At 28.5% G+C, this 23,141-nt stretch overlaps 4 protein-coding genes and 1 pseudogene across 6 annotated transcripts; 3 read left to right on the top strand and 2 right to left on the bottom strand.

The window, feature by feature from the left end:
• The first annotated feature begins 74 nt into the window (after window positions 1-74).
• Window positions 75-2,045, top strand: LOC122711956 (arginase-1-like). 2 transcript variants are annotated; one of them, XM_043931180.1, is made up of 7 exons: window positions 75-372; window positions 441-513; window positions 621-820; window positions 1,034-1,197; window positions 1,261-1,376; window positions 1,460-1,582; window positions 1,649-2,045. In XM_043931180.1, exons 1-7 carry the CDS (start codon window positions 223-225, stop codon window positions 1,891-1,893), a joined length of 1,071 nt encoding a protein of 356 aa, XP_043787115.1. In that variant the 5' UTR covers window positions 75-222; the 3' UTR covers window positions 1,894-2,045. The 2 variants fall into 2 exon arrangements, with proteins under 2 accessions (XP_043787115.1, XP_043787114.1); XM_043931179.1 differs by having other exon boundaries at window positions 615-820.
• A 984-nt stretch (window positions 2,046-3,029) lies between these two features.
• Window positions 3,030-7,624, top strand: LOC122711979 (annotated as a pseudogene).
• Window positions 7,625-8,033: 409 nt separating this feature from the next.
• Window positions 8,034-9,869, top strand: LOC122711957 (arginase, hepatic-like). Of its 2 annotated transcripts, none has more exons than XM_043931182.1 (7): window positions 8,034-8,213; window positions 8,282-8,354; window positions 8,462-8,661; window positions 8,825-8,988; window positions 9,092-9,207; window positions 9,288-9,410; window positions 9,481-9,869. In XM_043931182.1, exons 1-7 carry the CDS (start codon window positions 8,115-8,117, stop codon window positions 9,717-9,719), a joined length of 1,014 nt encoding a protein of 337 aa, XP_043787117.1. In that variant the 5' UTR covers window positions 8,034-8,114; the 3' UTR covers window positions 9,720-9,869. The 2 variants fall into 2 exon arrangements, with proteins under 2 accessions (XP_043787117.1, XP_043787116.1); XM_043931181.1 differs by having other exon boundaries at window positions 8,456-8,661.
• LOC122711958 lies at window positions 9,720-10,620 on the bottom strand. The gene is made up of 2 exons (XM_043931185.1): window positions 10,447-10,620; window positions 9,720-10,271 (listed from the first exon to the last, which is right to left on the bottom strand). Exons 1-2 carry the CDS (start codon window positions 10,459-10,461, stop codon window positions 9,882-9,884), a joined length of 405 nt encoding a protein of 134 aa, XP_043787120.1. The 5' UTR covers window positions 10,462-10,620; the 3' UTR covers window positions 9,720-9,881.
• Window positions 10,621-10,850: 230 nt separating this feature from the next.
• LOC122711912 (fasciculation and elongation protein zeta-2) lies at window positions 10,851-20,291 on the bottom strand. The gene is made up of 9 exons (XM_043931095.1): window positions 19,905-20,291; window positions 18,554-18,806; window positions 12,806-12,928; window positions 12,490-12,646; window positions 12,313-12,421; window positions 11,972-12,234; window positions 11,820-11,895; window positions 11,694-11,759; window positions 10,851-11,623 (listed from the first exon to the last, which is right to left on the bottom strand). Exons 1-9 carry the CDS (start codon window positions 20,008-20,010, stop codon window positions 11,607-11,609), a joined length of 1,170 nt encoding a protein of 389 aa, XP_043787030.1. The 5' UTR covers window positions 20,011-20,291; the 3' UTR covers window positions 10,851-11,606.
• Between the last annotated feature and the right edge of the window lie 2,850 nt (window positions 20,292-23,141).

Genomic DNA, 23,141 nt, shown 5'->3' with positions numbered 1-23,141 from the left:
ACAACTGAAAGTAGTTTTCAATTTAATAAACAAGATAATATAGTTTATAAATTGTATGAATATATCTTCATTTATCTCATATGATGTCACATTGTAATATAACTTTTGAGGGTTATCTTAAGGGTTATATTACAAAATAATATAAAAATATAAATTAATCAGTTATTTTAATACATTACACTTTACATGTTTTAAATTAAAACGAAATTTTTCATTCTTTAAATGCCATTTTGTTGTGGATCTATTTTTAAATTTTTATTAATTAAATCCAAAATGAATTCATTAAGAAAAATACAAAGTGTTATTATTAGACTAGGAAATCGTTATTACAAAAAAGTTGGAATTATTGGAGTACCATTTGAAAAAGGCCAGGTATTATTTTATGCAGTATAAAATAATATAATATGTATAAGAATAATGAAGTATTAATAAAAATATAGCATAAGAGAGGTGTAGCACAAGGTCCAGAAGTAATTAGAGAAGCTGGATTAATAAAAGAATTAGAATTATTAGGTAATTATTATTATTTATTTTACTAATTTTGAACAACTTAAAACTTATAAGTCTAATATATATATTTTAATTCTAATATACATATTTTTAAATTAAATAAGGATTAGATGTGAAAGATTATGGCGATATTTTATATGAAGCAAAAAATGTAACTGAAGTAGATAACATGACACACTTAGGTGATGTTGCTGGTTGTACAAGCAAATTATCTGAACAATTTCAACAAGTTTTGAAGAAAGATCAAAAAGTATTAACTATTGGTGGTGATCATAGTATAGGAATTGGAAGTATAGATGGTCATGTTAAGGTATAATATAAAAAAATAATACTTACTGTTAATATTATTTTAAATAAATAAATAAATTTTATATAAAATATATAATTTTATATTATTTCATAATTATTTTTAAAATTATATTTTCTTCTTGCTATATATATTTTTATATATATATTTATATTTTATATATATATTTTTATTTTTTGTATATATATTTTTATTTTATGTTTTATTTTATTAAAGAAAAAAGGAGATATAGCTTTAATATGGGTTGATGCTCATGTAGATTTAAATACAAATAAAACTAGCACTACTGGATTATTTCATGGAATGTCTGTAGCATTATTAACTTCTGAATTGGCCGATTATTGGCCACATCTTCCAGGAATGGATTGGCAAAAACCAATGTAATTCATAATTATATTATAACAATATTATCGAAATGAATAGTATAATATATTAAATTATAGGCTGTCTATCAGAAATGTAGCTTACATTGGATTAAGAGAAGTTGATAGTTATGAAAGACTAGTTATTGAAAAATTTGGTATTACTGCTTTTGGTATGGAAGATATAGAAAAATATGGTAATATTTTATAATATAAATGTTTAGTTAGTCATAAATGAACATTTTTTAATCAATCATTAATATTTTTTTATTTTCTTAAGGTATTCATGATGTTACTTATATGGCATTAAATAAAATAGATCCTAATGATTCAAAATCAATACACGTTAGTTTTGATATTGATTCATTAGATCCTTTGGAAGCACCGTGTACAGGAACTCCTGGTAAATTTTAAAACTTTCATAAATAAATAATATTCAATCTAATTCTTAAACATTCTTATATTCTAGTACGTGGTGGATTATCATTGAGAGAAGCTATTCATTTAATGGAACTTCTCTATAGAACTAAGAGATTGAATGCATTAGATATTGTAGAAATAAATCCTTATATTGGTAATGAATATGATGTTCAACTAACTGTTGGAGCTGCTATACATATTATTCAAGCTGGTTTTGGATATAGTAGAAGAGGTCTTAGAGTTCCAAAAGGTGTTACAGATATACCATTACCAACAAATAAATTAATTAAATAAATTAATTATATTTATATATCATAATTTTATAATATTAATTATAATTAAAATGTCATATTAACTCTTTTTTGAAGTTTATATAGTAATATGCTTTTGTAAACTTTTAAACAATACCAGAAAAATATAAGAGAAATACAAAATAAAACAATATATTTCATTGTTATATCTGTTCATGAATTATAAAGATTTTATTAGGAACATCATTAAATTCAATTCTACTTTTTTTATCTTGATTTCATTTTTGTCTGACTCAACTTGATACTCACAATTTAATTTTCCTTTAGTATTAATTCCTTTTACATAAAGACTGAATTTCTTAATATCACTATTTTCATTATTAGATTCAGCTTTTATTTTTCCTTCTTTTATCGGTTGTCCCAAATGTTCAATAGTCTTCTTATGATTATAAAATATTTCCAGTGCGCTTCTATATACTAATGTTCTTCGAATTCTTTTATCAATATAATAATTTAAAGTATATCCCATAGTTGTTATAAGAATACTTCCGCAAAAAGCTATTTTTGCTAAATTATGTACCGAAAATATCTATAAAAGACAAACGTAATTTTTGAAATATTATTTTATTCTTTCTTTTTAATCTTCGTCATGTGAAAATCTTAGATTAGGTTTTATTAAAATAAGTTTTTATTAAGTACTTTTTTTAATACTAGTAAAAACTAATAATTATAATTTATTATATAATTATAAAATATATACTTAAAATATTGAGAAAAGGATAGAGAAATCAGTATTTTATTAGTAGTGTCATCTCTTTGAAAAATATTCAAACTTCTCATCCATTGTTATCGATAATACAGTAAACTTGTTAATAGTTTTTGTTTAGTGGCGTCATCTATCAGGAAAGCATTGAAATTTCTTGCGCATTATCTAACAATAAGTTTCCATGTTTCTTAAAGAGATGGCGCCACAAACCAAGAACGTGTTTACTTCGGTATCGGTAATAGTACGACAAGTTTGAACGTTTTTCGAAGAGATGGCTCTACCAGTTAAATACTAAAAAAAAATTAAATTAAACATTAAACAAGTTTTAATATAATATATGTTTTATAAATGTTTTAATATATTGTATATTATATATAATAACATTTACATAAAATTATTTTCAAATTTTTCTCTAGTGATGAAGCTTTCGCAAGATAAAAAGTTCAAAACAAAATTTTAGAGAAAAATTGATATACAGATGTACGTATTATATTACAATATATTTTATTTTTATTACATATATATGTTTTACATTAAAATACTTAAATATGTATCTATATTGAATCTATTAAACTTAATTAGAAATTTCTTGATTCTTATTTCTTTTTATAATTTAAAGTATATCCCATAGTTGTTATAAGAATACTTCCGCAAAAAGCAATTTTTGCTAAATTATGTACCGAAAATATCTATAAAAGACAAACGTAATTTTTAAAATATTATTTTATTCTTTCTTTTTAATCTTCGTCATGTGAAAATCTTAGGTTAGGTTTTATTAAAACAAGTTTTTATTAAATAATTTTTTCAGTACTATTAAAAATTAATAATTATAATTTATTATATAATTATAAAATATATACTTAAAATATTTTTTTTTTATACTTAAAAATTTTTTTTATATATAATTTACATAATGTTCTCTCTTGTAATATCGTAATAGTAAGTATAGTATTCATTAAAAAAAAAACAGACACAACTTCTATTTGCACATCTCTTTTAAAGCCACACTGGTCATTTTCGATTAAATATTAGATATTATGAACGAAAAAATTGATATTACAGGAAAATTATCGATAAGAATTTTAAAGCAATTTTTAACTTAAATTCTAGCATCTCGATTAAAATTTATCTGGATAATTGATGGCATGATTATTTTAAAAATATTGGCAAGGAAACCGATGTTTTTTGCAATTAAGAAAAGGATGTTGACATAAAAGATTCATGAGACATGGAAGGAAAAAATATATGTTCGCTGTATCGGAGGATTCGTGTATTGGCAATCATATAGCATTATTCCTCTATAGAATGAAATAAATCAAATGGACGAGGAATGTAATAATATGATTAAAAAAAAAACTGGAACATGAAACGTGAAGAAATAAAAAAAGGTATTTAATTAAAAAAAAAATTTCATTCTCTTTATTCTTTATTATTATTATTATATATTATGAACATTAGGATAATATAATCTACGTAACGATAGATAATAAGTCGTTCCTTTCGATATGCAAGTATTGCCTTGCTGCGTAATATCAATATCATTATGTTAACCGCGTAAAGTTTGGACGAACTCAATTAAATCACAATCAATCACAATCATTTTAATATTACAATCAGTCTACATTCGTTTGCATTCTAGCACCATTTTGTCTATCGACGTAAATAGATACGATTTATAACGAATTCAAATCGATAATTGATTTCCTTAATATCCCGAAATAAGTAACTGTTTACATTGTAATTGTAAAGCGCATTGTAATTATAAGTAATAATGATATATAATTGAAACTATACAATTAAGCAAGCGTTCGTAATTATGGCAATTAACAAGTAAACTGCTACTATTAGCAATTCATTATTTTGTTTGTGGTGTTAATTTTAATCATCTTATTTTATCAGGCTCATTTTATCTTTTTCATATTAGAATATATATATATATATATATATTACCTATGATGATCAAGGTAATCTGGTCTGGAATGGATAAATGAATCGTTATCACGAACTACAAGCCGAATCGAGGCATTAAACCATCGTTTATCTCACGATAACGAATATTGGAATAATTAAAATTTCCGTAGATTTATCTTGCTCGAATATTACAGCATAGATTGTAAAGCGGCGGACGATCGAATTGGTTAATTTTATTACGCTTAACTGGATGCTGGATTGCTTTCCTGCGATCGTTCGACCCATCGAGTCGAGGATCCCAATTACCGATAGTTCCAGATCTTGCAACTTAATCAAATTCAATGGAAAAATAGAGCTGGGGGCCCTTTCTATGGGTTGTTGTCGAAGGGATATTACTGTGGCGAATGGTAATGACCTCCCTATTGCTCCAACTTTGTTCTCACGTTGGCAGTGGGTAGTTGGCGATAGACTGAAGGGGACGCGTGTGTTCGAAAACGACGAAAAGTCATCTAGAAAGTTCGAAATTGCTCTCAGGTATGTGTAAGAAATCTCTTGTTCGCTCCTCAAATCAAATGTTTGTGAATAAAAAACTATTCCATAGGAGGATAGAATAGCTTTATCAATGTCGGGTTTTAAGCGAATGATAATAATAACTTAATAACCAACTCGTTGACGAAAATATTTTTATCACCGTGTACATATTTATATATATACTCTTTAACCGTATCTTTCTTTTCCTTTTCGATAAATACGAACAAGAGAAATTGAACGCTGTTGGAAGAAGAGCCAACTCAAACGGTTCATTCGACGATTCTGTTACACGTAAGGATAAATCGATTTTCTCACGTGTTAAAGTAATAATCCGATCATCAGATTTATTGGATAGACAAAAGGTAGCGGAGTTCAAACACGAATATTTCACTTGTTGGAGGAGTTATACGTATTATTTTCCATAAAACGAAAATGCGAAAACGCATCGTTAAATATATCGGTGGCATTGGCAACGTTCTGCTTGATCCTTTGCCTTCTATTTTTGGATATATTCGCGATATACGCTCGGACATAAATAGTCGAGAATATTTCATCTGTTGATTTAAAGAAAAAAAAAAAAAAAAAATTTCAATTTTTTATTTAATTACGCGTTATCAAATTTTTCTGTGCGATTGCGCAATAATGTTAAACAATAATGAAGCGCACTCGATAAAAGATCGATAATTTTAAACACGAGATATATGGAATAAGCGAACAACCTGATCTGTACAAGTTGTTTTGTTCGGCCAGTGTCAGCTGTAATTCTATTATATTGTCTCGCTTTTGTGTGCGTGATCCAAATACAAAATCCTAATAGCACGTCAGGTCCATTTTCATCAATCAGGTCTCGTACCTATCTGGACTGGTCGATGCGAAATTGAAGATTGTCACGTATCGAGGAAAGTAGTGTCGAAAGTAAACACCGGGTAGAGGCCAGTAGAGAAGAGAGGATCTAATAATCGAACAAATCGTACATCGATTCCTCTTTGTTCGTTGCGTATATCTGTATGCGACGTGATAAGTAGTAAACTCATCCGACGTACGGTTACTTTTTGATCATTTGTGTCACGTATCGAGGTGTCTTCAAGGTGGCAAATGTCTTCTTTTTCTCCATCACCAAAGGGATGATGATAGTTCAATGGAACACGAAGCGATTTTTGCTTTTTAAAATTGCTATTAGTCAAGCTGCAGATGATGTTATATGTGGAGATCTTTATAATGAACATTAGTAATTTGGCAAACGGGTTCCGGTACTGTATATTTTCTATTAAATGTACATATTTATCAATATTAACATAGATATATTAACAAAATATACTATAATTTAATTTCAGGAACTCAAACAAATATGAATGTTAATGAGGTATTTATTGTTTTAACAGCAAACATTATTAAATAATTTAAATATATTTGTAATTATTTTATTAATTTTATGTAGGTAATTTCAAATCGTGCAGTTGAATTATTTAGTAAATTGGGATCAAAAACACCTGTTCATCCAAATGATTATGTAAATAAATCTCAAAGTACTAATGATTCATTTCCAATTGTTATGCAAGTGGCACTTGCTTTAGAAATTAATAGAGTTTTTCTTCCTGGTCTAAAAATTAAATGAAAAAGTTAATGCATGGAAACATATTATAAAAATTGGTAGAACTCATACTCAAGATGCTGTGCCTCTAACATTAGGACAAGAGTTTTCAGGTTAATATGATAATATTTTTATTTTTATATTTGTTATAAAATTATCAATTTTAATAATAAAAATTTAAAAATAAGTTATGCACAACAAATTTGTAATGGTATTCAAAGAGTGAAAGATACTCTTCCAAAATTATATCAATTAGCACTTGGTGGTACTGCAGTAGGAACAGAATTAAACGCATCAAAAGGTTTTGCAGAGAAAGCAATTGCAAAGATTGCAGATATTACTGGTTTATCTGTTGCTAATAAGTTTGAAGCTTTAGCATCTAGAGATACCATAGTGGAAACACATGGAGCATTTAATACAGTAGCAGTTTCACTTATGAAAGTACATTAAGATAATATTTAATTTTAAAAAAAACTTATATTTTAAATAATTTATTTTACATTATATAAAATTTTTATATAGATAGCTAATGATATTTGATTTTTGGGAAGTAAGCCTCACTGTTTAGGAGAATTATCTCTTCCTGAAAATGAGCTAGGAAATTCTATAATGCCTGGTAAAGTTAATCCGACGCAATGTGAACCATTGTCTATGGTTTGTCTATGTCAAGTAATGGGTAATCATACTGCTATCACTGTTGCTAGAAGTAACATGGTCATTTTGAATTGAATGTATTTATATCTGTAATGATTTCAAATGCTTTAAAATCTGTGAAATTATTAGGTGATGCCTCTGTATCATTTACAAAGAATTGTTGGTCTTAAAGCAAATGAACGTATTAAAAAACGTATTGTCATTTACAAACAATTTGTTGGTCTTAAAGCAAATGAAGAACATATTAAAAAACTCTTAAATGAGAGTTTAATGCTTGTCACTGCTTTAAATCCACATATTGGTTATGATAAGGTATTATAATTTTTCAATTTATTTATTTGATTAGAATTAATTTATTATGCTTTTATTGTGATTAATATATAAAAATTATGTTTTAATATTTGTGATATAATTATTATTATCGTATATTAAAAAAATATATAACTAAAAATATAATTGAAAATATAATCATATAAATTATATAAATTATATGATAGGTATTTGTATCATTTCAAAAAGTCATAGATAATAAATAATAAGTATTACAACTGAAAGTAGTTTTCAATTTAATAAACAAGATAATATAGTTTATAAATTATATAAATATATCTTCATTTATCTCATATGATGTCACATTGTAATATAACTTTTGAGGGTTATCTTATATTACAAAATAATATAAAAGTATAAATTAATCGGTCATTTTAATACATTACTTTACATGTTTTAAATTAAAACGAAATTTTTCATTCTTTGAATTCCATTTTGTTGTGGATAATCTATTTTTAAATTTTTATTAATTAAATCCAAAATGAATTCATTAAGAAAAATACAAAGTGTTATTATTAGACTAGGAAATCGTTATTACAAAAAAGTTGGAATTATTGGAGTACCATTTGAAAAAGGCCAGGTATTATTTTATGCAGTATAAAATAATATAATATGTATAGGAATAATGAAGTATTAATAAAAATATAGCATAAGAAAGGTGTAGCACAAGGTCCAAAAGTAATTAGAGAAGCTGGATTAATAAAAGAATTAGAATTATTAGGTAATTATTTTTATCTATTTTACTAATTTTGAACAACTTAAAAGTTATAAGTCTAACATATATATTTTAATTCTAATATACATATTTTTAAATTAAATAAGGATTAGATGTGAAAGATTATGGCGATATTTTATATGAAGCAAAAAATGTAACTGAAATAGATAACATGACACACTTAGGTGATGTTGCTGGTTGTACAAGCAAATTATCTGAACAATTTCAACAAGTTTTAAAGAAAGATCAAAAAGTATTAACTATTGGTGGTGATCATAGTATAGGAATTGGAACTGTAGATGGTCATATTAAGGTATAATATAAAAAAATAATACTTAATGTTAATATTATTTTAAATAAATAAATAAATAAATTTTATATAAAATATATAATTTTATATTATTTCATAATTATTTTTAAAATTATATTTTCTTCTTGCTATATATATTTTTATTTTATATTTTATTTTATTGAAGAAAAAAGGAGATATAGCTTTAATATGGGTTGATGCTCATGCAGATATAAATACAAATAAAACTAGCACTACTGGACAATATCATGAAACACCTGTAGCATTATTAATTTCTGAATTGGCCGATTATTGGCCACATCTTCCAGGAATGGATTGGCAAAAACCAATGTAATTCATAATTATATTATAACAATATTATCGAAATGAATAGTATAATATTAAATTAATATATAAATTAATAATTAAATTAATATATATTATTAAATTATAGGCTGTCTGTCAGAAATGTAGCTTACATTGGATTAAGAGAACTTAATAGTTATGAAAGACTACTTATTGAAAAATTTGGTATTACTGCTTTTGGCATGGAAGATGTAGAAAAATACGGTAATATTTTATAATATAAATGTTTAAGTCATAAACGAACATTTTTTAATCAATCATTAATATTTTTTTATTTTTTTAAGGTATTCATGATGTTACTTATATGGCATTAAAAAAAATAGATCCTAATGATTCAAAATCAATACACGTTAGTTTTGATATTGATTCATTAGATCCTTTGGAAGCACCGAGTACAGGAACTCCTGGTAAATTTCAAAACATTCATAAATAAATAATATCCAATCTAATTCTTAAACATTCTTATATTTATTCTAGTACGTGGTGGATTATCATTGAGAGAAGCTATTCATTTAATGGAACTTCTCTATAGAACTAAGAGATTGAATGCATTAGATATTGTAGAAGTAAATCCTTATATTGGTAATGAATGTGATGTTCAACTAACTGTTGAAGCTGCTATACATATTATTCAAGCTGGTTTTGGATATAATAGAAGAGGTTTTAAAGTTCCGGAAGGTGTTACAGATATACCATTACCAACAAAAAAAAATTAATTAAATAAATTAATTATATTTATTTATAATTTTATAATATTAAATATAATTAAGATGTCATATTAACTCTTTTTTGAAATTTATACAGTAATATGCTTTTGTAAACTTTTACACAATACCAGAAAAATATAAGAGAAATACAAAATAAAACAATATATTTCATTATTTTATCTGTTCATGAATCACAAAGATTTTATTAGGAACATCATTAAATTCAATTTCTACTTTTTTTATCTTGATTTCACTTTTGTCTGACTCAACTTGATACTCACAATTTAATTTTCCTTTAGTATTAATTCCTTTTACATAAAGACTGAATTTCTTAATATCACTATTTTCATTATTAGATTCAGCTTTTATTTTTCCTTCTTTTATCGGTTGTCCCAAATGTTCAATAGTCTTCTTATGATTATAAAATATTTCCAGTGCGCTTCTATATACTAATGTTCTTCGAATTCTTTTATCAATATAATAATTTAAAGTATATCCCATAGTTGTTATAAGAATACTTCCGCAAAAAGCTATTTTTGCTAAATTATGTACCGAAAATATCTATAAAAGACAAACGTAATTTTTGAAATATTATTTTATTCTTTCTTTTTAATGTTCGTCATGTGAAAATCTTAGGTTAGGTTTTATTAAAACAAGTTTTTATTAAGTAATTTTTTCAGTACTATTAAAAATTAATAATTATAATTTATTACATAATTATAAAATATATACTTACTTGATATCCATTCATTATTCAATTAATTCATATAAATATTTTCTTAGATAAACAAGTATCTTTGAAGGGCAAAATTAAGGAATCTTACTCTTATTCGTATATATATTTTATATCAACTACTTATATATATAATTTTACATAATTCTATTATCAAAGAAGAAAAAATAAACATTTAATAATTTAAGTACACATCAATAAATTACAAATATATTTAGAATACGTTTAGTAATTATAAAATGCACTTTTGTCACCTGATTGATTGAAAAATTTTATTATTGATTAAATACATATAAAATTCAATAGAAATTAAAAGAAAATATAGATAAATATAATAAAAATATAGATTAAATTTAATTAGTAAAAAAATAAAAATACAAATCTTAATATTTAAAAAAATCGTAGAATAAGGTTGTTTAATTTATTTCTTTATTTTAACAAAGACAATCTTTAATATATGCAAACAACTATATTGCTATACATCAAGTGTTGAATATTTTTATTATTTTGCATATAATCATTAAATAGATTTTGTAAGTGTATATCCATATAATTATTTCAGCAACAAGATTTTTATTTTTGCGCGATATGTTATTATAGATAATTCTATATAGGTACATGGATATTACAACAATATACATCAAATTCATAAATTTATATGTTGTAATCTATAAATTAATAGATATTTTCTACATAAATATAAGTATTTTCGGTAATATAGTAAAATTTGCTCACATATTTCGATAAGATCTTTATGTACAAAAAATTACAAAAAACAGAATTATCGCGAAATTCATGATAATGTATACAAAAACGAAGATTTTATAAGTCATACAAAATTAAGAGGTATTTTATAGATTTTATAGAGCGCATACATAGATATTAGAAATGTATCCTTATGTAAAATAATATACATGTGATAATATATAAAGTAAGACTAGATGTGAGTGTCACAGACCTTATCTATAAATCTATAATCGATACTGAGTACAGTTCGAGACACAATTCGAGACGAAGCAAAATCACCCGTCTTAACGCAAGAATATGCGGCACAACAACGGCTGAAAGCATACTGGCAAGAAGAGAGCAAATTGTAATTGTTAATAATTAATATCCTTTTTCCAATTTTTTTCGATTTCCTTAAGAAATTTATAGTATGCTTACTAAGTAGGACATAAAACTAAAAAAAAAAACATATATAATATAATTTTAATATATTAAGTTCGTATATTTATTTTAAATTCAATTACCTTTCAATATATAATCTGTTAACAAAGTAGGTACTGTTGGACTGTCTTCACTAATTGCTTTTAATACTGTAAAATAGAATATCAAAGTTAAATAATTAATATAATTATATAATTAACAATACCTACTTTTTATAAGAACTTGTAATGCTTGATTGTCTGGTGGGCCACTGTCTGTATGGTAAGGAATTACGGTAGTTAAATACTGCAAAAAACAGCATTAAAATTAAATAATTTTAAGTTTATTTATGAATTTATCATTTCAAAAAATCACAAATTACCTTAGATTCTTGAAGTGATCTATGTTGTAGTAAAGGACTAGTACCATTTTGCATTTGATTTCTTTTTTTTGTAACATGATGCTGTCTTCGTCGATTTTGTACTGCTAACAACAATGAAATAAATTGATTTTTTAATTCTTTTTCATATTCAAGTTCATCACGTAATGCAAGTTCCGCAATGAGAGTTTCACTAAGCGCTCCCACCAAGGATTCCATTTCTCCAAGTAACTCATTAAGCTGGCTGGAGGTAAGATGTTTTAATTCTAGAATGAATAATCATAATTCAGAATCATGAGGTCTATTTCGATGCAGTTTATTATTTTGAATCGATTTAAATATACTTTTTTCATGCAGTGGAGAGCCCAAAACTTCTCTGCTTCTCTCCAACGCTTCATCGCTATCTAATAAAGATCCATCAGAATCTGGAGATCTTTCCATGGATGGACTTTCCTACACAAGATAGATTTTCTTTTTTTCACGTAAATTTCTACCTAGTTTTTGAAAAATTTGATTTTTACCTGCATTATATCATCTATTTCACGGAGTACTTCTTCGGCAGTTTTCAACGGTTCCTCTGGACTATGAGTATCGGTGCTACTGGACAAGATCAAAGCATGCATGTCCAAATCAGTTGCAACAGCCTCATCTTCGCTACTTAAATCCTCTAGTTCTGGTCTATAGCAAATAAAATAAAAGCAAATCTAATTTGCAAATCGTGCTTTACATATACTTTCAAAATATATTAAAATGCTTCTTATTGTTTTAAAATATATATTTTTGCTGAAAAAAAGCTGCAAAATAAAATTGAAGAAGATTATAAAATATCGGACTTACCTTTCCTGTGAAACCGGAGCTTCGTTCAAATTAAGCGCAGGCATGTGCATTTTTCTAGCATACGATTTACTCCAATCGATTGGTAATATGTTACCAAATGTACCGGTAATCGTCCACCACATTCTATAAGAAAAAAAGAAAAAATTAAAAATCTCTTTTTAGAGATTGTGATGAAGAGAATATTTTTTTCTTCCAAACACATTAAATTTCATTGGACATATTACTAATTATGCACATACACTATATGAGCTGAGTCATATCCTCATGTTGAATTGTTCTCTGTTGTTTGAAAATTACGAATCGGGTAAACAGCTGCTATTTTTAATTCCGAACTCTTAACGATTACTCAGAATCAACACCGAAATGTAATATTAAATATTTTTAGAAAGACATGCTTAATAGTTATATGTTAAAAATTGGTGCAAAAATGTTCGAGGAAATGGTATTGTCATATTTCTAGCTACGAACTGTTCTATTTTTAAACCGAACAAGTAACAGCAATATGTTGCAGACGAATTATTTCATCGAACTCTGACGAGCGAAGAATAACCGTGTGAACATCAAATTTTGTAATCTAAATTTCATAGCAGTTTGCACATCCTGTGAACGATTCCCAGATGAATATTATCGCGTCAAATGTCTGGTGGTGAAACATATGATAAGATTCTGAGATGCGACATTTGGATGAAGTCTTCGTTTTCTAGGATGTGTACTGTGTGAATCACTCGACTCTCGTAGGCGTATCCCGTGCCTCATATAGTGTACAGGCACAGACCGTATAGATAAGCCCCTCGATCTATTGTAAACACATTTTAACTCGTTTCGATAACAATGCACCCATTCTAAGGAAATGAATTTCCGCGTGGAATCGACACCCGTGAAAGAGATCTTATCAAAAAATCTTTTTTCAGACTTCCGATTTATAAACAATTTCGATCAGATAATATCGTATATAATTTACAAATATATCTCTGTATGCTTGTTCGATTAATTAAATTATTTCCTACGATTACGGATAATCGATCAAACTGAACTTGAACGAATTAATTAATTACCACTGAAATCGAAGCTCCATGGTTCGTTGGCAGCCTTTAAAACTTTGTTTCTTTTTTTCTTTTTAATTATTCTTATCGATCATAAGTTGATTCGATTTCGATTATAATTTTTTCATGTAATCGTTTTTCATATGATATTGTACGCCCGAGAGATTCTCGGAAATAAAAGAGGCATACAAATATATATGATGAACCGGTCGATGGTGTTGAATTAATAAATAGAGGTCAATTCGACCCACTCGAGTTTCTCATTAACGTTAAGTGTATTAAAGCAGTGACTTCATCCTGTGCGCATGTTAGTCTCATCATTCTGATCAAATGTCTAAACAACCAGACCAGATCCACTGAAAGAATGGATCGTTAGATTAGGGACAATTTCGTTTGGCTTTAAATTTATTTAAATTTTTAAATTGAAACGATGCAGACAGAAATAATGAAATAAAAAAAAAAGAATAATATATTTTTGCAATCATCGTTTTTTTACGTGATCTGTATATTTCTCTCTAATAATTGGAACGAAAAAAATAGAGTGAAATTAAATTCCCGGGAAGGCGAGTGTATCCCTTTGCTTATTAATTCATTCTTCGGTTCAATGATCCGTGACGAGACCTGTCCAGTCCTCGTACATTATCTGTTGCATAATACAAACAGCTTACGAGCAAAAACATCAAATTCTTCGACGATATATCACTCTAATAAATCGTTACAATTCAATTTATACGAGCTAATTTATAACGGAGTCAATGAACAACTTAACGAGTTAACGAAGAATGTTCTATTGACTCATAAACAATATTATCGCTTCTAAAAAAATAGAAAGTGGATTACGATGTAGACAAATCGAAATATTTCCACTTTAAATCTTTTTATTGTATCATTGATTCGTCTCGTCTTATATATTCTTCACCGACAAAGATAAATAAATTGAAAATCAGAGAAACGGGACACGAAAGAGAACGGTGGTCGAGAAATATAGAAACCGGTACAGCGCATGCGCTGTTTTATTGACGTTTGTCCATTCGAAGGGTGGCTCGATACGAACGTTGGAACAAAACACAAAGATCAAATTTTCATGAGACACCCTCTTACGATTCGATCGATGCACGATTTCTTGCTATTACGATCGCATTACTGACCCGTTACCTCCTAGGGAACTGGATTTCGGGTGCCTCTACGCATTCTTCTCGTGTCACATCAATCCGCCATTTTTACACTGCTTACCATTTAAATCTGAAATGGAAATTTTTACAAAATAGACGTTTCACGTTTCAATTGTAAATATTAAAAGATAAAAATACTTGTTTGAAATATTTCTTTAGTGACAACTAATTAACAATTCCGCCGCGTTTGGCGCATAGTTGTTAAGAATAGGAAAATAGGAGAAATCTCGAGAATGAGTGTGTAGTTTGAAAAGAGGGCCAGAGAAAAATAAAAAGGAAAGGGAGTTACGTGCCTTACGGGGCGAGAAAGTCTTTCGAAAGGTGAAAAGAAAGCTGCTGCCACCGTTTCGCGTTCAAAGGCGAGTAACCATCGGAGCCACGACCTTGGCTCCCAAGAAGAAGAGATGCGTTTCGTTCGTGGAACAACGCTATTCCTCTCGTGACAAATTACGAACAATGCGCCGGATACGCACGCACGGATGCGTTTATTCTTTCCGGCTTGATGCATGCATATGAAACCGGCACCGATGCCGAATGAGACACGTGCGAGTGCACGTGCCCGATCTCTGCGAACCTCGGCCACTGACCTCTCGACTTCTCGTGGACGCTCGGACTTTCGATATTTTGACCAACCTAAAATTGTGCTTGTCTTTGTCCCTTAAACATAATTCAGAAAAATCGATTTTAGAGAGCGATCGATTTTTAATTTGGATCGAGAAAAAATATTCAAATCAGAAATCATTTTGATGATTCCTCTGATGAAAATGGAATTTAAACTACCATATATGAAACCGATATATTGTTTAATAGCTTGGATAATTTTTAATTTATTTATGACGAATATATTAAAAATTGGCTGCGTTGAATAAATAATTTTTATGATGCATGAAATGTAAAACAATAATCAAAAGACACAAATTTCGCAAAATATTTGCTTCGTAATTAATGAGGCAAAAATTGTCGAAAACCAAGGATGACGTCATCCGACATCTCAATCGTTACGTAACACTCGAATAGTGGACTTGAGTTCGTGTTCAATTCCGATTTTGCAGTCAAAAATAAAATATAAGGTAAGATATGGTAAACCTCTTCTTCGTGATAATATCTATTTGGAGAAGTTGCGGTTACAACGTGTTGGAACCGAGTCTACCGTGTAATTGTGTAATACATATATCAGTAAGAATAAAGTTTAACTATCCAATTCGCTACACACATAAAATCCTATTATAATGTCATAAAGAATTGCATGAAAAGATAATTTTATGACAAACGTATATAAATGTTAAATTCTAAAATAAAACACTGAAAAAATCTGAAGGAACGGATTTATTTTCCCCGTTCATAGATTTCAATGGCAACCGAAGAAAAGAAGAAAAGAAGAAAAGTTTCAGGTAGGCGCCTGTCCAAACAGGTACACAATCTCGAAAGAACTATGCGTGGGTCATCAGTTTAACCTCCCCTATTGGGTAAGAGTTAATTCTTCGTTCCGATGCAATCTTTCTTTCCCTTTAATATAACAGCTCCCCTAGGTCTACTACAAAATGCTTTTTCACAGGTTTATTTTCTTTTCTACTACGATCGGTCTGATGAAAGCAGCAGGATGTCTAGACGAATTTCGAGAAAGGCGTGACTTCAAAGAAATTTATGCACAAGCGGTGGAGTTGAAACGAGTTTAAGAGCCTCACCGTGTTATTCTATACCGAAGAAGATACAATTTTGCGCTTCGTTGAATTTCACCTGCACGGACTGCGTTACGTGGCGGAATATATTCGGAGACGGACACCTGCATTGCGGATAATACCATGGATTTTTCACGGGGAATGTTTCAGGAATCTCTGAAATCTTTTAAACGATCGAAACGATATTTCAATTAATTTTCACGATTTTGCCTTTTTTTTATTTTAATTATTATTATTTTCATCTAATCGACACGAAAATCTATAGTGTTTGTATCTATGCGTTATAAAAAGTAATTATATAATTCACTATGATAATTCATTATGAAAATGATTCGCGAAGAATAAAAAAAAAAAGAAAAGACGATGGAAAAAATTATAAAGATATGTGTTTTGTTATGTTTTGTGGAATTTAGAAATCGACAAGAAATCGATAGATCGATCTTTCATTAATTTGCTAATGCACGGAGCGCAACGATAGTTTAATTAAAAGATAAGTTACTTTCTTGTTATGCGTTCTGTCCACTTCGAGGAGAGAAAGCTGCAGAACGCGCCGCAAACGTCCTGTAAGTAGAGAGTATTCGTGGTGGCACACTTTTCTGTTGGAGAATCGATACTTGATCTTAAAGATCAAACTTATAAGAAAAATCTGCATTTTGTTTAAAAAAATAAATCGTTCAAACGAATTCATAAATTTCCAATCACTGTCAAAAATATATGTACAATTATTTTATTTTTATCTCTTTCTTCAATTGATAAAAAAAAATACACTTATTTTAAGAAAATGTGACAAAATTATATAACACAAAAAATAAAAGGATAATATTCGTTGAACCATATCAATGCGTTAACCATATCAATGGTTTATCGCAAGTAACCTGTAACGCTTCTTAATGAAACCATACGAGTTATGTTCAAACGATATCGGTTTAGCCGGAGCCATCGAGTGAAACTGTTTGCGCGTCTTAACGAGAGTCGAAGAAAGCGTTAACATGAGATTACTTAAACAGGATATGAAATATTACCCAAGGAACAATCAATAGAATCATAATACTTTAATATTTACATCTTATCTATACGATCTACATATACGATTTTTTGCAAAAAATTTCTTAAAATAACAGTTTAGTATCTTGAATTATGCTATTGATAAAATAATAAGAGCGATAATTACTATTCATACAAGAATAATATCATAATATCATGATTATCGTAACGATTACTTCCGTTCAGCAAGAACTGATGCGACTATCATTACTTTATAACGAGGATCGAAGAGTTGCACAACGTAATAGATACCTCAAGGTAAACGCGACAATTTGAATGCGATAACTCTGGCAATCTTCGAGGAGTATTCATTTATTCGATCAGCCGCCAAGAAGCGGCAGTAGCTTTACTTTTTTAATCGTCAAACGTGGTCGTGTAAACCGGTATAACTGTACCGGAGATATCGCGTGACCCGAGGGTAATAGAAACTTTTCAATCGCGCACGTACTAACGTAATTTTCACTTGCGTACTTAATTATTTCTTTTGCCTGCGATGCGTTAAAAAGAGGTCATTTTGGTGAAAATAAATAATAAATAAATAAAAAAAAAAAAAAAAAAAAAAAAAAAAAAAAGAAGGAAATAAAGAAATCTCTGGTTAGATCTTTCATTCGCCGATCAACCGATTATTTTACACTAATTGACTTGATTAATTAAAATTATTTCTCTTGAGCTTATCGTTTGTGCAAACTACCATTCAAATATTCTAACCAGGTTTTATGTAATGATATATCTTTAAAAAATAACACCCATTGTAACAATATGTAAGTATAAAACTTACATAAAAAGGATATCGACGTTTCAAATACTTACTGACATTCGTTCATAATTTCTTCTTGCGTTCGTACTTGCACGGGCGCTAGGGATTCAACGTTCGTGCCGTAATCGCGGAAACAGGATGTTATCTTCTCATCGAAGGTGTTAACGAGGTCCTCGAGACTGCCGCTGAAAGGGCTGAATGTCCCCTCTTGCAGAATATCAGTGCCATTTTCACGCGTAGTCGCTGGTTCATTTGCATTACAGTTTTCTCCATAAGTTGTGTTTAAAGTTGTATCCAGCAATTGTTCTAAATATAACAGACAAAAAATCATTATTAACGTGTACTATTTTTAGAACTCAATGTTAGCTTATTAATCATCATTCCCAATAGAATCGCTAAAAAAGTAAACACGATAAGTTCGATGTAGGACACATCAGATTGAAAAGCCGATAATAATTTATTTTTATATATAGAATTATAAAAAAGAATTTTTAGGTAGAATAATAAGTTTAGTTTAGTTTAAAAGATAATCGATATTAATTTACATTTATCATGGATATGTTATCAGTTATATAAACACGATGGATCATACTTTCGCATAGATACTAGTGACGCATAAGAGATCGAATGTTTTTAGGATTAAATATCAGTCATTTTTCTGTAAGGGACCGGAAAACATATACGCGTTTCATATATTTGCGTTTTTTTTTTTACGAGGTAGGTCTTTCGAGGCCAGATTTCCAACGATGTATGTTCTACGATGTCGTGAAAAGTGATACGAGAGTTAAAGCGTACATGAAGGATATTAGACACCAATTGTACGCATGACGTAGTCTTTTGTCGCGCGTTCGTCGCCCGAAGGTCGCTTCTTCATCGCTGCCTATACTAAGCCACCCTCGTCATTTAATTTACACGTCCGCAAAATAAGCGTGACTACGTGTGTCTGCACATTTACACAAAGACAAACGAAACCTGTTCCCACTATCGAGAAACTCTTTCGATTTTGAAATTTCCGCTTATAGTACCGATGACGTACTGAAATACCTTTTTTAGTCAAGGTAAAGAAAATCAAGAACATCGAAAAAATCATGCGTTCATGTTTGTTTCATAAGTAATTCGATCATTATTCACTTTACAATTATATTAGTTTAAGATCGATTATAACGAAAGCAGAAAACAAACGAAAATTACTGAAGCTATATTAATTTTTGTAAAAAATTAATCAGACCTTTTGATTTTGATACTTGATAAAATACATCTGTAATAAAGAGACATTTCTGATTCGAAAATATCACAATAGACTTTGATCTTAACGAGGTTAATAGAAATTCATAACTGACATAAGATCCATCTTAAATCAAGTACGAGGGAACAAACGGAAAGACAACGTATGTTCTTTCGCACCTGTCAGTAAATTCATATTCTTCAAGCTGGCCGTGTCTTCCTCCTCGAATCGTGCGAGGGGTGCCTCGAACTTCAACTCGGCGATCTTGCCCGCCATGTCCCTCATTATTGACCGTGTAGAGAAGAACCGGCAGCGAAGTTTATCACCGTGATGAAATTGGGCACCGTACACTTGCGGCAGCGCCCCCGAGGCGCACCGTTTTTGTCGTTTGCTTTATGATTCTTTTAAAAGACAATAGAAAAGAAAAAGACGATCGACATTAAAACTAGTTGCCCAATTATACAATATCCGCTGCCTGCGAGGCTTCGCGAACGACTGACGCAGAGGGGGCTTACTCCAAAATAGTGGGGGAAGATGATTGCTAGTCACCATGACAACCGCTGGCTGAGCGCGCCGATGGCACGAAGCATTGACAGTAATGTATTTGAAGAATAAGGCACCCTGTGAAATTAAATAAAATAATTTTTAATATGCAAATTTAAGATATAAATAAAAATTTACAAAACAAAATACGAATAACATATAGCGTAAATTATATATCCCATGTTCTGAAATATCGATCACACAAAAAATCTGTTTTTAATAAACCTTTTATGATTTAAAACGGTGAATGTAGGAATTTTATTCTATTTAATTATAAAAGTTAGTGACGTCAATAGATTTTTAAAATAATTTCTTTAATACATACTTTCAAGTATATATTGGATTATATTCATAGATTTTTTAATGAGTACCAATAGTTTTTATTATCTCTTAAATATGGGATCTTTCCTCGAGCGCATAAATTTTCCAGAGCAAATATAGACAAGAAGAGATAATAATGGGAAAAGGATAGAGATAGAGTAAAAATTCGGGAATCAGCGCCATCTCTAGAGTGCCGCAAATGAAACACAAATATAGACAAGGAAAACAAATATTGAGAAAAGGATAGAGAGATCAGTATTTTATTAGTAGTGTCATCTCTTTGAAAAATATTCAAACTTCTCATACATCGTTATCGATAATACAGTAAACTTGTTAATAGTCTTTGATTAGTGGCGCCATCTCTCAGAAAAGCATTGAAATTTCTTGCGCATAATACTAACAATAAACAAGTTTCAAAGTTTCTTAAAGAGATGGCGCCACAAATCAAGAACGTGTTTACTTCGGTATCGGTAATAGTACGACAAGTTTGAACATTTTTCAAAGAGATGGCTCTACCAGTTAAATACTAAAAATAAAATTAATTTAAACATTAAAAAAGTTTTAATATATGTTTTATAAATGTTTTAATATATTGTATATTATATATAATAATATTTACATAAAATTATTTTCAAATTTTTCTTTAATGATGAAGCTTTCGCAAGATAAAAAGTTCAAAACAAAATTTTAGAGAAAAATTGATATACAGATATATAATATACGTATTATATTACAATATATTTTATTTTTATTACATATATATGTTTTACATTAAAATACTTAAATATATATCTATTTTGAATCTATTAAACTTAATTAAAAATTTCTTGATTCTTACTTCTTTTTTCTTTTTTTTACATATAATTAACATAATGTTCTCTCTTGTAATAATAAGTATAGTATTTATTAAAAAAAAACAGACACAACTTCTATTTGCACACCTCTTTTAAAGCCACACCTTGGTCATTTTCGATTAAAAAATACTGTTCTTTTCAATACGATATTTATGATAATGCATCTTAGGCTCGTTAATGGAAATTGTGAATAGATGTGAATAGATTTTCATTATCATCATTAAAACGATATATTTTTGACATTTTCCGATTTAGTTACTTTTTCATTAATACAAAGAAAAATCAAAAGAAATAAAATAATTTAAGAAGAAAAATATTAATATATGCTTTCTTTTTGTTGGTTTATTAATAATACCATATTATAAAATATGTTTTATTAATGTTTTGTTCTATAATATTTTCATGCCAAACTTGAATTGAGCTAATATAAAAGGTAAATGGCATGCAGAGTACGTAAAAATTAATATAATGTAGAATTGTAGTTAACCTTGATATCGTGAATTGTTAGCAAGTAATGGTGATGATTAATGAAGATAATGAATGAGAACTTTTTGATACGATCTATCTCAAGAACGAAATCGTTATCATCGTTCGTTTTTATCAATGATTTGAAAAATTTGAAAAGTAATCAATACATCATCGGCCACTTTATAAAAATTTTCCTCAAAAAACATGTATCCATCGAGATATTATGAACGAAAAAATTGATATTACAGGAAAATTACCGATAAGAATTTTAAAGCAATTTTTAACTTAAATTCTAGCATCTCGATTAAAATTTATCTGGATAATTGATGGCATGATTATTTTAAAAATATTGGCAAGAAAACCGATGTTTTTTGCAATTAAGAAAAGGATGTTGACATAAAAGATTCATGAGGCATGGAAGGAAAAAATATATGTTCGCTGTATCGGAGGATTCGTGTATTGGCAATCATATAGCATTATTCCTCTATAGAATGAAATAAATCAAATGGACGAGGAATGTAATAATATGATTAAAAAAAAAACTGGAACATGAAACGTGAAGAAATAAAAAAAAGTATTTAATTAAAAAAAAAATTTCATTCTCTTTATTCTGGATAATATAATCTACGTAACGATAGATAATAAGTCGTTCCTTTCGATATGCAAGTATTGCCTTGCTGCGTAATATCAATATCATTATGTTAACCGCGTAAGGTTTGGACGAACTCAATTAAATCACAATCAATCACAATCATTTTAATATTACAATCAGTCTACATTCGTTTGCGTTCTAGCATCAATTTTTCTATCGACGTAAATAGATACGATTTATAACGAATTCAAATCGATAATTGATTTCCTTAATATCCCGAAATAAGTAATTGTTTACATTGTAATTGTAAAGCGCATTGTAATTATAAGTAATAATGATATATAATTGCAACTATACAATTAAGCAAGCGTTCGTAATTATGGCAATTAACAAGTAAACTGCTACTATTAGCAATTCATTATTTTGTTTGTGGTGATACGATGTTAATCTTAATCACCTTATTTTATCAGGCTTATTTTATCTTTTTCATATTAGAATATATATATATATTACTTATGATGATCAAGGTAATCTGGTCTGGAATGGATAAATGAATCGTTATCACGAGCTACAAGCCGGATCGAGGCATTAAACCATCGTTTATCTCACGATAACGAATATTGGATTAATTAAAATTT

The sequence above is a fragment of the Apis laboriosa genome, unplaced genomic scaffold (genome assembly GCF_014066325.1).
Source record: "Apis laboriosa isolate Shangri-la unplaced genomic scaffold, ASM1406632v1 scaffold18_cov149, whole genome shotgun sequence".
Classification (NCBI taxonomy): domain Eukaryota; kingdom Metazoa; phylum Arthropoda; class Insecta; order Hymenoptera; family Apidae; genus Apis; species Apis laboriosa.
Note: the sequence above shows the minus strand (reverse complement) of the source record. Positions and strands in the feature narration are given on the sequence as shown.

Coding starts and splice junctions, on each gene's coding strand:
- LOC122711956 (XM_043931179.1), top strand. CDS start 223: ATGCCATTTTGTTGTGGATCTATTTTTAAATTTTTATTAATTAAATCC. Junction 1,198..1,260: donor ATGGATTGGCAAAAACCAAT/GTAATTCATAAT, acceptor ATTAAATTATAG/GCTGTCTATCAGAAATGTAG. Junction 1,377..1,459: donor GGAAGATATAGAAAAATATG/GTAATATTTTAT, acceptor TATTTTCTTAAG/GTATTCATGATGTTACTTAT.
- LOC122711957 (XM_043931181.1), top strand. CDS start 8,115: ATGAATTCATTAAGAAAAATACAAAGTGTTATTATTAGACTAGGAAAT. Junction 8,662..8,824: donor CTGTAGATGGTCATATTAAG/GTATAATATAAA, acceptor ATTTTATTGAAG/AAAAAAGGAGATATAGCTTT. Junction 8,989..9,091: donor ATGGATTGGCAAAAACCAAT/GTAATTCATAAT, acceptor ATTAAATTATAG/GCTGTCTGTCAGAAATGTAG.
- LOC122711912 (XM_043931095.1), bottom strand. CDS start 20,010: ATGAGGGACATGGCGGGCAAGATCGCCGAGTTGAAGTTCGAGGCACCC. Junction 12,422..12,489: donor AAATAGATGATATAATGCAG/GTAAAAATCAAA, acceptor TATCTTGTGTAG/GAAAGTCCATCCATGGAAAG. Junction 11,896..11,971: donor GATCACTTCAAGAATCTAAG/GTAATTTGTGAT, acceptor TGTTTTTTGCAG/TATTTAACTACCGTAATTCC.